The 14,584-nt window shown below is 36.7% G+C and overlaps 1 protein-coding gene across 1 annotated transcript in view; it reads left to right on the top strand.

The window, feature by feature from the left end:
- Nucleotides 1-5,168, top strand: part of RTKN2 (rhotekin 2) — an 88,051-nt gene extending 82,883 nt beyond the window's left edge. The window contains exon 12 of the mRNA XM_032607302.1: nucleotides 1,157-5,168. Within this exon, the coding sequence (XP_032463193.1) occupies nucleotides 1,157-1,692 (536 nt within the window). The 3' untranslated portion in view covers nucleotides 1,693-5,168. The remainder of the gene's footprint in view (nucleotides 1-1,156) is intronic.
- The last annotated feature ends 9,416 nt before the right edge of the window (nucleotides 5,169-14,584 follow it).

The following is a 14,584-nucleotide window of genomic DNA, read 5'->3' as shown; positions in this document are numbered from 1 at the left end:
TGAAATGTAAACTTGAGATTCTAAAATATAATTATGTTCAGTAATTTTTTTCCATATTTTATTAAATTTGTTTTAAAGTAGCATTGATAAATGAATATTAATAAATGGACCCTTTCATCTCAGGCCAAAAAATTGGTTAAGTTTAATACTTTGGAAAATTTTAAATTTCTAGACTCATTAATATTCCATTTTCCCACACTTTGAAGGTTATTTGTCTTTGTGGGATTGCCTCAATGAATAGTGTTGTGAATAAGCACAAGTCAGAGCTAAATTCTGGTGTATTTTTCCACCAGAGTCCCTGCACTTACATATACCTTAAAATGTTGGATTTAAAATGAAACATTTGAGTTTACACATTTGAATATATCATGTAATAGACGTTTATCTGTGTTCTATTTTTCCCAAGGATCATAACCAAAATGGTATTAAGGCTTCACTCTGTTTCCATGGGTTTTTTGTTTTGGATTTTTCCCCTATTACAGAGACTGCTGGTCTACAGGAAAGAATACTAATCCAGTTACATTTTCCTAGTTTACATATCAGGGTTTTATAAAAGGGAATCCACTCTTACCTAGAAGTCAGAATAGATTTTAAATCCAACAAAAGATATTTTATAAATACTTAACCTGTAGAATTCAAAAAGATTCTGATGTAGCTCTACTCCTTTGAAAGCTGGATTTTACACATTTGTTTAGGAATATCTTTAAGTGTGTGTGTGTGTGTGTGTGTGTGCAGTGCACAGTACATGATCTCCTTATTTATTTATTTTTGTGGTACGCGGGCCTCTCACTGTTGTGGCCTCTCCCGTTGCGGAGCACAGGCTCCGGACGCGCAGGCTCAGCGGCCATGGCTCACGGACCCAGCCGCTCCACGGCATGTGGGATCTTCCCGGACCGGCGCACGAACCCGTGTCCCCTGCATCGGCAGGCGGACTCTCAACCACTGTGCCACCAGGGAAGCCTGATCTCCTTATTTTTTGGTTCCATTAGTTCGGTTATTTTTACAAGTAAACACATTAAAAAAAAAAAAAAAACTTGCTTATCCTAGTCTGTTTTTGATAACTATTTTTAGATAACATATTGTAATAACTTTCTTGGGCAAAGCATATACTGCTTTTGAATTTTTTTCCATGTATTTTTTCTTAAAATTATTACAGGCATTGATTCACCTATAAAACTTGAAAGTTTAACTGATATAATACAAAAAAAAATTGAACAGACAAATGGAGAGTTCCTTATTGGTCAGCATGAAGAATCCTCACCGCCTCCTTGGGCCACACTCTTTGATGGTAATCACCAAGTTGTCATCAAGAAAAAGGTATTATCTCCTGCAAGCAAGCAGTTACATGATGGGAAAGGGAAAAAGAGACGAGCTCCCCTTCCTCCTTCTGGTAAAGCTGCATTCAGCTTAAAAACACAGAGCAACACAGATCAATTGGTTAAGGACAACTGGGAAAAGACAAGTGTATCTCAGACCTCACCTTTGGATACCAAATTATCGACCCTAATGCAACACTTACAGAAACCAATGGCTGCTCCTCGAAAACTTCTTCCTGCCAGGAAAAATAGTTTAACTGATGGTGAGCACACAGACACTAAAACCAATTTTGAAGCCAAGCCAGTGCCAGCTCCACGGCAGAAATCTATCAAAGACATTTTGGACCCTAGATCATGGTTGCAGGCACACGTGTAGAAAACCCTTAATGTCTAAGACATTTAACAAAATCTGTAACTGTGAGGCTTAATTCAGAAGCACTATAGATGTAGTAATATGTAATTATGTAGGTAAATATGACAGTGATTTACATCAATAATTAATAAGCTATTAGTTGTAAAAAAAATGTTTTATAATGAAGAAATGGATTTCTCTAGCAGAGTGCAGGAGGCAGTTTCTAGACAATATCCCAATTATTGGAAGGGTTAATTTATTCCTAAGTTAGTACCAGGCAGTGAACAAGCACTAGGCAGAAGAAAGCATTAAAATTTCTTTGGGGAGGGATTGTCTAGTAATTTAAAATGTGTTAAATAAGAGCCATATTCTCATTATGAGGATTTTAATACTAATGGAATGTTTCAAAAGTTTTATTCAAACCACAAATTATAGAATCCACCCAAGAAAATTTCTTCTTAGCATTCTGGAATTCTCATCTAATGCTCCACTGGCTCTCATCTATTGTTTAACTCACTAGTTAACTCAGTGACCTTTCAGATTCCTGAGATACATTTTTGAATATTAAATTCTTCATTTTTGAAGGGAATATGTAATGTGCTGTTCAAAGTTGTTTCCTTGATGAGCCCTGAAATCCTGTTGACATTAACTCTCATAAGTAAAGCAAAACATTTTTTAGTTTAAGGAACAGGTAGATGAAATGTACTTTACTTCCACTTTTCTATGCATGGTACTAATTTCTATTGTGACATCGGCATTTGGGGAAGTGAGTAGCTGATTAACACCTTAAGATTCATTCAGTACTTATTTAAAAAGCACATGGCCGATTCAAAATATCAGAAAAGTTGGCCATGATAATAATTTTCAGAATTAATCCATCTAAAAATTTTTAATTAGATTTCCTTTTTCTAGTAAGGGTTCATGTCTGCTACTGATATTTGTCATTAAAAGTCATACTCTTTCAACAATGACATTGGAATCATTTCCATAGGAGGTAATTTCCATAGCAACTAATCATAGTGACACAAACAAGATTATGAAATCAAGTGATGAATAAATAGCAACAGAATGAATACCTCAAAGGAACTAAAAAATCCATTTTCTTAGTAATTATGCTTCTTGTAAACAACAGCTAGACAATTTTTAAAAATCTAATCAGAATTTCCAAGTAAAATAAAACAGTTTCCTTAAGGTGTCAGCAACAGCACTAAAAATTTCAATTCACACTGAACCCTAAATGTCATTGCAACAAATGAAAATATAAGAATTAAATTACTGCCCTGTGTATAATCTCTAGAGATCTTTTTAAAGCTTGTAAGAACTCTATTTGGATCGGAACTACATTATTTAAAGTAAAATGAACACTTGACAAAAAATAACATTAATTTAAATGGAGCCTTTCATTATTTTTAGATAGCAGAGTCTTTTTTCATTTATGTAGAATGATGTAACTGCCAGGTTACTTTTGTGTTTACCCAGGACTCCTAGTAAGAATTGGGACTCAAGGGAGTAATGATACAAAAGGTCTCTTGTGACTGGCGACACCAGGATAGACATAGCATTTGATGAGAAGGAAATCCTATATGCTTGCCTGATAGAATTTAGAGACAATCAAGTGTATGAAAACCTAAAAAGGTAGGATTAATTTGTTTTTTCTAACTAGAAGGCTCTCGTAAATCTCAGTAGTGATTGCCGATTCCGTAAATGACATTAAAAATCTAATGGATATTATTTTTGTTTATTTTTTAAACCTCACTGCTGTTTTTGACAGCATTTTAACTGTCGTTGCCACTAAATTATTGAGCTAGAAGATGCTGCAGGAAAAATTGTTTCTGAAACTGGCATCTAAGCATTCTTGTTTTTTTGGGTTTTTTTAGTTAAAGCCTTCCTTAGAACAAACCAGTGTTAAAACTTCTAAATTATATGCTTGTCATTTCTCCTTATGCGTATTATATCAAGAAGGATTTAAGTTGTACAGGAAACAGAATTTGTTCTTAGAGAAATTACCTAGCAGTTGTGCCCTTAGGGGGCACTTTGAAACAAGCCTGAAGCCCATCTTCCTAGAAACACTTAGGCGAAGCCTGACCAAGGACCACCTCCCCCCAAAATTATTTAGGCTGTTTCTGGGGTCCCATCTTACTGTATGTTACAAAGCCTTTAAAATCCGACTGTAGTCTTCAGCTGTACTTCTTTTGACATGGTACTCATTAGATGTTAGTTCTCCCCACTCTCCACTCCCCTCGAAAGGTATAATAAAAAGTTAAGGATCCTTCCCTCCTTCCCTCCCTCCCTCTCCCTTCCTTCCACAGTTAAACAAAAATCTAAAAATACTGAGTTAAACACTTTGTCAAGGAGTTTGTCAAAAGAACTATTTGTTTTCTCATTTCCTAAACCGGAAATTTATGACAGAGAAAAATATACCATGTAATAAAAACATTTCAGCTTTTTATGAGCTGGCTTTTTACATTCCTTGTTTGTCCTTTTCATTTGTTTCTTGATATATGAAGACTAATAAACTTGAAACAAGGAGTTAGCTGTCAGATCTTGATAATAATGTTATAATTGGAGATACATAATAGAAAGAATAGGTATTTTATTATAATTCAGATGATCTGATAATAATATCTTAGCAAATTACATTTCAAGCTCTGGGATATAAATTACTTAAAACATCATTAAGATAGTATTTTAATTGCTACAAAGTAATGAGCTTTTTATTTAAACATCTTGCAAGGACAAAGAAAGCATTTTGTTACTATAAATGCACACCTCCTAAGGTAAACAATCTTTAAAAATATCAGACATGCCAACTCGTGGTTAGTTTTGTTAAATCCTCCCTAACTGTCTGCAGTGCCCCCCTGACTTCTTTTAAATGGACGTGCATGTATGGGGAAAAATAAATCCATTTATTATAAATGCCTTATCTTTACCCTTTAGGTTCCTACTAAATGTATTTTACCGGGTACTGTTTATTAAAATGGAAGCTTCCTTGATTTAGAGACAGTTCATGTAAGGTAGGTAAGCAGTCAAGTATTTCTTTAGGCTTATGTTCAGCTCCTCAGCCACCTACTGAGAAGTTAATTAATTCAGTACAAAATGAAATTATAGGGCAGTTTGGTGCAGTTTATGTTAAATGCCATTTGAATGTAATCACCTGTGTTACCTTGAACGAGGAACAACCATACTAGATAGAGATAGAATGCTGCACCATGAGCAAGAGAAGTGCTTTGGCAGGAAAAATATCTGTCCCTGTGGTTAGAATTTATCAAAACTCATTGTCTTTTTAAAGAGTGAATTATTGAGCAGTAATTAAACTTTAACTGATGACCATTTATATTCTCATAGTTGTCTTTGGTGTTCTATTAGTCTTAAACTATAATGTAGATAGAGTTGACTTTTTGCATTTACATTTCAAAGACATTACTATTTGTAAATGTTTACATGTTTATGTGTAACTGCTTCATTGCTAATAATAGTTATAATAAAAATGGTTTATTCTGTATCATGCATATTCTAAGTTAATACTAGAAAAGTGTTACCTTTGATTTTTCTTCCCGGACTGGGGCACAAACCCGTGTCCCCTGCATCGGCAGGCAGACTCTCAACCACTGCGCCACCAGGGAAGCCCCTTTGAATTTTTAAGAGATGAGACTTCAGTTGAAAATATGGTCAGATATGTTATTTTCTATGACATACTTATATGATTGGCATTGTTTATAATTTTTATTTTTTAATTAAATGCGGGTCAAGCTTCTGGATTAGAAAGTATTATATCATGGATACATATATATATTTTTTTTTAAGTATTAGAGATTGATAAGGAAGCCAAGGTCATGTGATTAAAACTTCTATATTTTAGAAGAAGTGATTCATGAAAGCATTTTCTAGATTTTTCCTTTAGGTACCCCCTCTGGGCTATAGACTGGTAGAAGTAAACAGTGTTGTGAAATCAGGTTAAACAGAGAAAGACATACTACCCAGCAGCTGGTGCTAATTATTGTAAGACTAATATTCACAAGCCTTGGTATAACTTACATTTATTACAATGTTGTATATAATCCTCTTACACTGTATTCTTCTGAAAATCCATTGAAGTATCCTTAGTTTTTAGGTTAGTGGTGCATAATTTCCCCAGAGCTTAAGTTACTCTGATAATAAATTAGGGACCTAGGATACTCAGTTGCTGTTAGCCACAAGGAGACTCATTTTAATGCACCTCCCTCAGTACTTAATTTATTCCCATGGAGCACCTCAGGGAAGAGGGAGAGAAATGAGCAATCCTGGCTCAAATATATTATTTCAGCATTTTACTTCTAAATCTGTAGTGTGACCAGAAATATTTAACATTCCTTTTTAGAAGAAACGTCCCTTTCTCTAAGGAGAGAGGACTGCTAATCAATGTGCTCACAGAAGCAAAATACCTTAAGTTTCCAATAACATAAATTTAACTATTAAAGAAATATTAACATTTTTATTTATCTCAAGATAGGAAAAAATACCAATCCTGGCATGTTTGATAGGCAAAGTCATTCCAAATCTTGGTAAAATTGTGTTTTAAATTGCAGCAATTTGCTTTGAGAGATGTGGTAATCTCCTAATGTAACTACTAAAGGAGAGATAGATTGAAAAGATCTTATATATACATAATTATGCTGTATCATAAACATGTTGCAAGATATCCAAATAGATCACTTTGCTGAAAATGAATACTTTTCTGAGTGTTGTATCAAGATATATTTTATTTTTGTTTACTCAAAAGAAGACAATTTTTTGTGTGTGTGAATGGATATATTTTTGTTGAATTTAGCCAACTGAGAAACACATTTTCAACTTAATTAGTTGCAGCAATTTTAATTTTACCTTAAAGGGGAGAAAAAGTATCAAGAGTTATCCATCTATTCACCTTAAGTATTAAAACATATGTTTTATATTTATTACATATAAAAGTAGAAGTGTATATATACATACATGTACCCTGTCAAATCTTCAATCCAGATATTTTCAATTAATTTTAAAAGATTCCTTTAAAATGTGCTGCCAGTGCTAGCGGAGTCAAAGTCCAAACCTCTTTCCACAGTTCACAGGAAACATCACAACCCAGCTTCAACTGCCATACCCTTCTAGGCGCTTTCCTCTTATGGCTCTCATCTTTTGGACGTTGCCTCGACAATCTGTGCTGTTTCTACTTGCTCTTCATTTCTTATGCTGTCCCCTCTTTGCCTAGAATATCTTTTCTGCTCCTCTTCTTCATGCATTCTCCTCTCAACCCACAGTCAGCAAATTTTATTCATTCTTCAAAATGGTAGCACCACTAAATTCACAGACTTTGTACCCTCCTCAACCTCTCCATCTAGGCGAAGTTATACTCCTTCCTCGTGCTTTATATGTACCTCTATTTATAGCCTGAAGTCCTTGTTTGTATTTTTGTATTCCCCTATGTATTAATTTTATGAATTTGTTGCTCCTGCGTAACAAATTACCATCAACTTAGAACAACACCCTTTCATTATCTCACATTTCTTTGGAATAGAAGTCTGGATGGGCTTCAATGGGTTCTCTGCTTAGGATCCCACAAGGCTTATATCACGGTGTCAGCCAGGCTAGGCTCTAATCTGGAGGCTCTGGGAATATCCGCTTCCAGTCCTTTTTAGGTTGTCAGCAAAATTCAGTTTCTCATGCTTGTTGATTGGCCAAGGGTCACTCTCCTAGAGACCACCCTCCAGTCCTTGTACGTGGCCCCCTCACTCTTCAAAGCCAGTAATAGCTCATTATAACCTGACACATCCAAATTCTCCTTAAGGAGGATTTGAATCTGTCTGACTTTTCTATCCACAATCAACTGGAGAAAACTGCCTTTTAAGGGCTCATGTGATTAGATGTAGCCCACCAGGATAATCTCCCTTTTGATTAATTCAAGGTCCACTGATGAGTAACCTTAATTACATCTGGAAAAATCTCTTTTGACTATAATGTAACATAGTCATAGGCATGATATCATATTCATAGGACAGGAGATCTTGGGGGGGCCATTTAAAGATTCTGCCACCTACCACAAGTTAGATTTTTCAAGGGCAGGGAGCATGTGTTGTTTGACTTTTAACCCTGTCATAATAGTAATGAGGGAGGATTATTGTGTATTTATTATGTGTAAGGTATTGTGCTAAACACATGAACTAACTCATTTAATCCTTAAAATAGTCCTCCTAGTAACCCCACTAAACAAATGTAATGTAGGAGACTTGCCCTGGGTCACACTGCGTGGTAGTTAAGAGTGTGATTTCTGGAATTAGACCTTGATTAAATTCTAGCTCTGCCATGACCTAGCTGTGTGATGGTGCTGGGTTTTTTTTTTAACCTCATCTAAGTTTGGGGGTTTTTTTGGTGTTTTTTTTTTACATCTTTAAGCTAGAAATAGTACTTACCTCATAGGATAGTTGTGATTACTCAAAAAGATAATGCATGTAACACATAGCCCAGGGCCTTCAGTTGTTTTCATGACCTGACATGTAGCATGAAACAAATGCAGAAAGAAAGGAATGAGAAGATACAGCTGATATATATGTGTGTGATATGTGTATATACATACATATATATTCTTAAAAGAAATTATAACCCTTGTCCCATTTTTATTTTTTGCTTGTTGAGAACATACTGGAATTACAGTACATAAGAATTTAAGAGATACTTAAGATATGTCCATATACTCACTGTCCTAATATAAGAACCCTATGTTATGCACTCCTGGGGTTTATACGATTAAGAAGAATACTTGGGCTTCCCTGGTGGCGCAGTGGTTGAGAGTCCACCTGCCGATGCAGGGGACACGGGTTCGTGCCCTGGTCCGGGAGGATCCCACATGCCGCGGAACGGCTGGGCCCGTGAGCCATGGCCGCTGAGCCTGCGCATCCGGAGCCTGTGCTCCGCAACGGGAGAGGCCACAGCAGTGAGAGGCCCACGTACCGCAAAAAAAAAAAAAAAAAGAAGAAGAAGAAGAAGACTTACTCCAGAGAAGTTCACATTGTAGTTGGTGGGATCAACTGTATTAGAGAATATTGATGTGGATTACTGCTTAAACTTGACTCCTGTATATATAACACAGATGTATCTGTATACAGACATTTAAAACAATCCCTACCTACCATCAGTGAACTTAAAAAATTAGTTGAAAAGGTTAAATAATACATAAAATAACAGTGGGCAATATAAAAAAACAGTCAGTGTAACACAATTAAGCATCTGATTTTAAGTGCTGTGAGAGATCTGTGAGGGGTATGAGAACTTTTACACAGCAATTTTTCGACAAGAGCAAAAGGCCTTGTATCTTTTTATTCCTGAAATGATGAATTAAGCAGTGCAGAATTATATACTATGAATATCTTTGCTGTGAGAACAAGTCATAATAGGAAGATTTTTCAAATCTAGGGGAAATAAGTGAAATAGAAGTCAATTTATCCAACAGGCTCCTGGAGGAGTTTAATTTTATACCATTCAAATTTAAGGGAGATTAGTTGTCATGGAAGTCTGTGGAAAGGAATGGATTGGATAGGCAGTTAGCCTATTGTTAAGAATCAACAAGAAGATTAGCATGGCTGAAGTAAAAGTGGCAGTAGGGGAAAGGTAGGGTACGTTGGACCACATGCAGGACCTTAATGCCAGTTCAAAAAAATAAGTTAAACTAAGTAGGAGTAGTTGACAACAGGACTAGAGTTGGCAGAGTTAGTGGAAAGAGCATGCAGCTTATGAATTGGGAGAATTGGATTCTAGTCCCTGGTTTACAATTAACTAGCCACCTTGCATTGGGTAAGCTATTATTTACCAGTTCAACTTCATTATCAGTAGAACCACTGAAATGGCTGTTGGTGTTTGTCTCGAGCTCATCTAGAGAGCCCTAGGTTCCTGAGTTGATGCCCTGAGAGGCTGCAACCAGTGGGGGTGATGCCAAGTGAGTGAGTCTCTGGGGCTCCCTCTCCTAAACCTCCTGAATCAGCTAGAGCAGCTCCAAGTTGATCTGTTTAATTTTAAACCCCATGAGGTAGTATTATAATAGCCACCGTTTTACAGATGAGCAATTTGAGGCACAGAACAGTTAAGTAACTTGCCCAAGGTCTCATGGTGAATGAGACAGGATTTGAAAGTAATCAGTCATCATCCAAAGTGAGTGATCAACCTCCTCATTGTACTACAACCTCTAATAAACGTGAAATAACAAAAAAACATTGAGAGCAAGTTTTGCCAGCCTAGCCTGAAAACTGTTTTTCCCTAGTGATGTGATCCCTTGGAGTATCTCTTTGTATTAAAGCCCCCCGTGAAAATCGGTTTCATTCACAGTTACATCCAGCCTGTACTATTCTGGGCATCATGTCTGGCCCTGGGAGGTATTTGGGAGGGGAGGTTTGGGTATATGTAAACCTGACTCTACTAGCAGGCCGTGGAGAGCATTATAATAGAAATATGAAAGGGAGGAAAAGATAAATTCCATCCAGGAACATCTGGGAGGATGGGTATTTGAGCCAGGCTTGAAGTATGAGCTGGTTTTTATTAATTACATTTCTTTTTGGTAAAAAAGCAACAGGTGATAACTTAAGCAAAAGAAACAATAGCAAAACTGGTGGAGGACTTTATTGAAAGGCTATTAGAATCATCCAGAGGAATGAAGGGGGGCCTAAGGAAGGTTGGACAGGACAAGTCAGGGTCCTCAGCAACATAAAGACTGAAAGAATAAAGTTTTATTCTCCTAGAGTAGTGACTACATCAACATATTAAAACTTTTTAATATTGGGGTGAAAACATGAATCACAGAACTTAACATCTAGAACTGTGGTTCTAAATCAGGAGTAATTTGTGTTCACCGTGGAATATTTGGCAGTGTCTGGAGACATTTTTGATTGCCCCGACAGAGGTTCAGAGTGCTGCTTGAATCTGGTAGGAAGAGACCAGGGGTGCTGCTAAGTCTTGTGGGATTGGGCTCTGCAGATATGGGAAAGGGCATTCCGAACAGGGAACAGAAAGAACAGTGGAGCAGGAGGATCACCGTGGTTTAAAATATGTCCACAGATCCTTTCACACTTCTTCAAACGTAGAACGTAATTCTCCTCCCGTTGAATTTGGACTTAGGGATTCACTTCTAATGAATAGAGTATGGTGGAAATGATGCCGTGTGACTTGTGAGGCTAAGATATGAAGGAGAGTTTATACCTAAGCACTCTGTCTTGGATCACTGACTTTGAGGGAAGCCAGCAACTACACTCCCATCAGTCCTGGAAGAGACCCATGTGGAGAGAAACTGAGACCTCTGCCCCACAACCAGCACCAACTTTCGAATGAGCACTCAGAAGCGGATCCACAAACCTAGGCATGATGGCAGCCTCTGGAGAAATTCCAAGCCAGAACCACGAAGCTAAGCACCTCCTAAATTCTTGACCTGTAGAAATTGATAATAAGATAATAAATGTTTATTATTTTTTAACATCTTTATTGGAGTATAATTGCTTTACAATGGTGTGTTAGTTTCTGCTTTATAACAAAGTGAATCAGCTATACATATGCATACATCCCAATGTCTCCTCCCTCTTGCATCTCCCTCCCACCCTCCCTATCCCACCCCTCTAGGTGGTCACAAAGCAGCGAGCTGATCTCCCTGTGCTATGCGGCTGCTTCCCACTAGCTGTCTGTTTTACATTTGGTAGTGTGTATATGTCCAAGCCACTCTCTCACTTCATCCCAGCTTCCCCTTCCCCTTCCCCTTCCCCGTGTCCTCAAGTCCATTCTCTACATCTGCGTCTTTATTCCTGTCCTGCCCTTACGTTCTCCGGAACCTTTTTTTTTTTAGATTCCATATATATATGTGTGTTAGCATATGGTATTTGTTTTTCTCTTTCTGACTTACTTCACTCTGTATAACAGACTCTAGGTCCATCCACCTCACTACAAATAACTCAATTTCGTTTCTTTTTATGGCTGAGTAAAAATAGTCCATTGTATATATGTGCCACATCTTCTTTATCCATTCATCCGATGATGGACACTTAGGTTGCTTCCATGTCTTGGCTATTGTAAATAGAACTGCAATGAACACTGCGGTACATGACTCTTTTTGAATTATGGTTTTCTCAGGGTATAAGCCCAGTAGTGGGATTGCTGGGTCGTATGGTAGTTCTATTTTTAGATTTTTAAGGAACCTCCATAGTGGCTGTATCAATTTACATTCCCACCAACAGTGCAAGAGGGTTCCCTTTTCTCCACACCCTCTCCAGCATTTATTGTTTGTAGATTTTTGATGATGGCCATTCTGACGGGTGTGAGGTGATACCTCATTGTAGTTTTGATTTGCATTTCTCTAATGATTAGTGATGTTGAGCATCCTTTCATGTGTTTGTTGGCAATCTGTATATCTTCTTTGGAGAAATGTCTATTTAGGTCTTCTGCCCATTTTTGGATTGGGTTTGTTTTTTTGATATTGAGCTTCATGAGCTGCTTGTAAATTTAGGAGATTAATCCTTTGTCAGTTGCTTCATTTGCAAATATTTTCTCCCATTCTGAGGGTTGTCTTTTCATCTTGTTTATGTTTTCCTTTGCTGTGCAAAAGCTTTGAAGTTTCATTAGGTCCCATTTGTTTATTTTTGCTTTTATTTCCATTTCTCTAGGAGGTGGATCAAAAAGGATCTTGCTGTGATTTATGTCATAGAGTGTTCTGCCTATGTTTTCCTCTAAGAGTTTTATAGTGTCTGGCTTTACATTTAGGTCTTTAATCCATTCTGAGTTTATTTTTGTGTATGGTGTTAGGGAGTGTTCTAATTTCATTCTTTTACATGTAGCTGTCCAGTTTTCCCAGCACCACTTACTGAAGAGGGTGTCTTTTCTCCATTGTGTATTCTCGCCTTCTTTATCAAAAATAACGTGACCATAGGTGCATGGGTTTATCTCTGGGCTTTCTATCCTGTTCCATTGATCTCTATTTCTGTTTTTGTGCCAGTACCATACAGTCTGGTTTACTGTAGCTTTGTAGTATAGTCTGAAGTCTGGGAGCCTGATTCCTCCATCTCCGTTTTTCTTTCTCAAGATTGCTTTGGCTATTTGGGGTCTTTTGTGTTTCCATACAAATTGTGAAATTTTTTGTTCTAGTTCTGTGAAAAATGCCATTGTTTGATAGGGATTGCATTGAATCTGTAGATTTCTTTGGGTAGTATAGTCATTTTCACAATGTTGATTCTTCCAATCCAAGAACATGGTATATCTCTCCATCTGTTTGTATCATCTGTAATTTCTTTCATCACTTTCTTACAGTTTTCTACATACAGGTCTTTTGTCTCCTTAGGTAGGTTTATTCCTGGGTATTTGATTCTTTTTGATGCAATGGTAAATGAGAGTTGTTTCCTTAATTTCTCTTAGATTTTTCATCATTAGTGTATAGGAATGCAAGAGATTTCTGTGCATTAATTTTGTATCCTGCTACTTTACCAAATTCATTGATCAGCTCTAGTAGTTTTCTGGTAGCATCTTTAGGATTCTCTACGTATAGTATCATGTCATTTGTAAACAGAGACAGCTTTACTTCTTCTTTTCTGATTAGGATTCCTTTTATTTCTTTTTCTTCTCTGATTGCTGTTGCTAAAACTTCCAAAACTATGTTGAATAGTAGTGGTGAGAGTGGGCAACCTTGTCTTGTTCCTGATCTTAGAGGAAATGGTTTCAGTTTTTCACAATTGAGAACGATGTGGGCTGTGGGTTTGTCATATATGGCCTTTATTATGCTGTGGTAAGTTCCCTCTATGCCTACTTTCTGGAGGGTTTTTATCATAAATGGGTGTTGAACTTTGTCAAAAGCGTTTTCTTCATCTATTGAGATGATCATATGTTTTTTCTCCTTCAGTTTGTTAATATGTTGTATCACAGTGATTGATTTGCGTATATTGAAGAATCCTTGCATTCCTGGGATAAACCCCACTTGATCCTGGTGCTCTTGGATTCTGTTTGCTAGTACTTTGTTGAGGATTTTTGCATCTATGTTCATCAGTGATACTGGCCTGTAGTTTTCTTTCTTTGTGACGTCTTTGTTTGGTTTTGGTATCAGGGTGATGGTGGCCTCGTAGAATGAGTTTGGGAGTGTTCCTCCCTCTGCTATATTTTGGAAGAGTTTGAGAAGGATGGGTGTTAGCTCTTCTCTAAATGTTTGATAGAATTCACCTGTGAAGCCATCTGGTCCTGAGCTTTTGTTTGTTGTAAGATTTTGAATCACAGTTGTAATTTCAGTGCTTGTGATTGGTCTGTTTATATTTTCTATTTCTTCCTGGTTCAGTTGTGGAAGGTTGTGCTTTTCTAAGAATTTGTTCATTTCTTCCAGGTTGTCCATTTTATTGGCATATAGTTGCTTGTAGTAATCTCTCATGATCTGGCTAATGGTTTATCAATTTTGTTTATCTTCTCAAAGAACCAGCTTTTAGTTTTATTGATCTTTGCTATTGTTTTCTTCATTTCTTTTTCATTTATTTCTGATTTGATCTTTATGATTTCTTTCCTTCTGCTAACTTTGGGGTTCTTTTGTTCTTCTTTCTCTAATTGCTTTAGGTGTAAGGTTAGGTTGTTTATTTGAGATGTTTCTTGTTTCTTGAGGTAGGATTGTATTGCTATAAACTTCCCTCTGAGAACTGCTTTTGGTGAGTCCCATAGGTTTTGGGTCATCGTGTTTTCATTGTCATTTGTTTCTAGGTATTTTTTGATTTCCTCTTTGATTTTTTCAGTGATTTCTTGGTTATTTAGTAGCGTATTGTTTAGCCTCCATATGTTTGTATGTTTTACAGATTTTTTTCCTGTAATTGATATCTAGTCTCATAGCATTGTGGTCAGAAAAGATACTTGATATGATTTCAATTTTCTTAAATTTACCAAGGCTTTATTTGTGACCCAAGATATGATCTAT

Source organism: Phocoena sinus, chromosome 16, assembly GCF_008692025.1.
Source record: "Phocoena sinus isolate mPhoSin1 chromosome 16, mPhoSin1.pri, whole genome shotgun sequence".
NCBI lineage: Eukaryota > Metazoa > Chordata > Mammalia > Artiodactyla > Phocoenidae > Phocoena > Phocoena sinus.
Note: the sequence above shows the minus strand (reverse complement) of the source record. Positions and strands in the feature narration are given on the sequence as shown.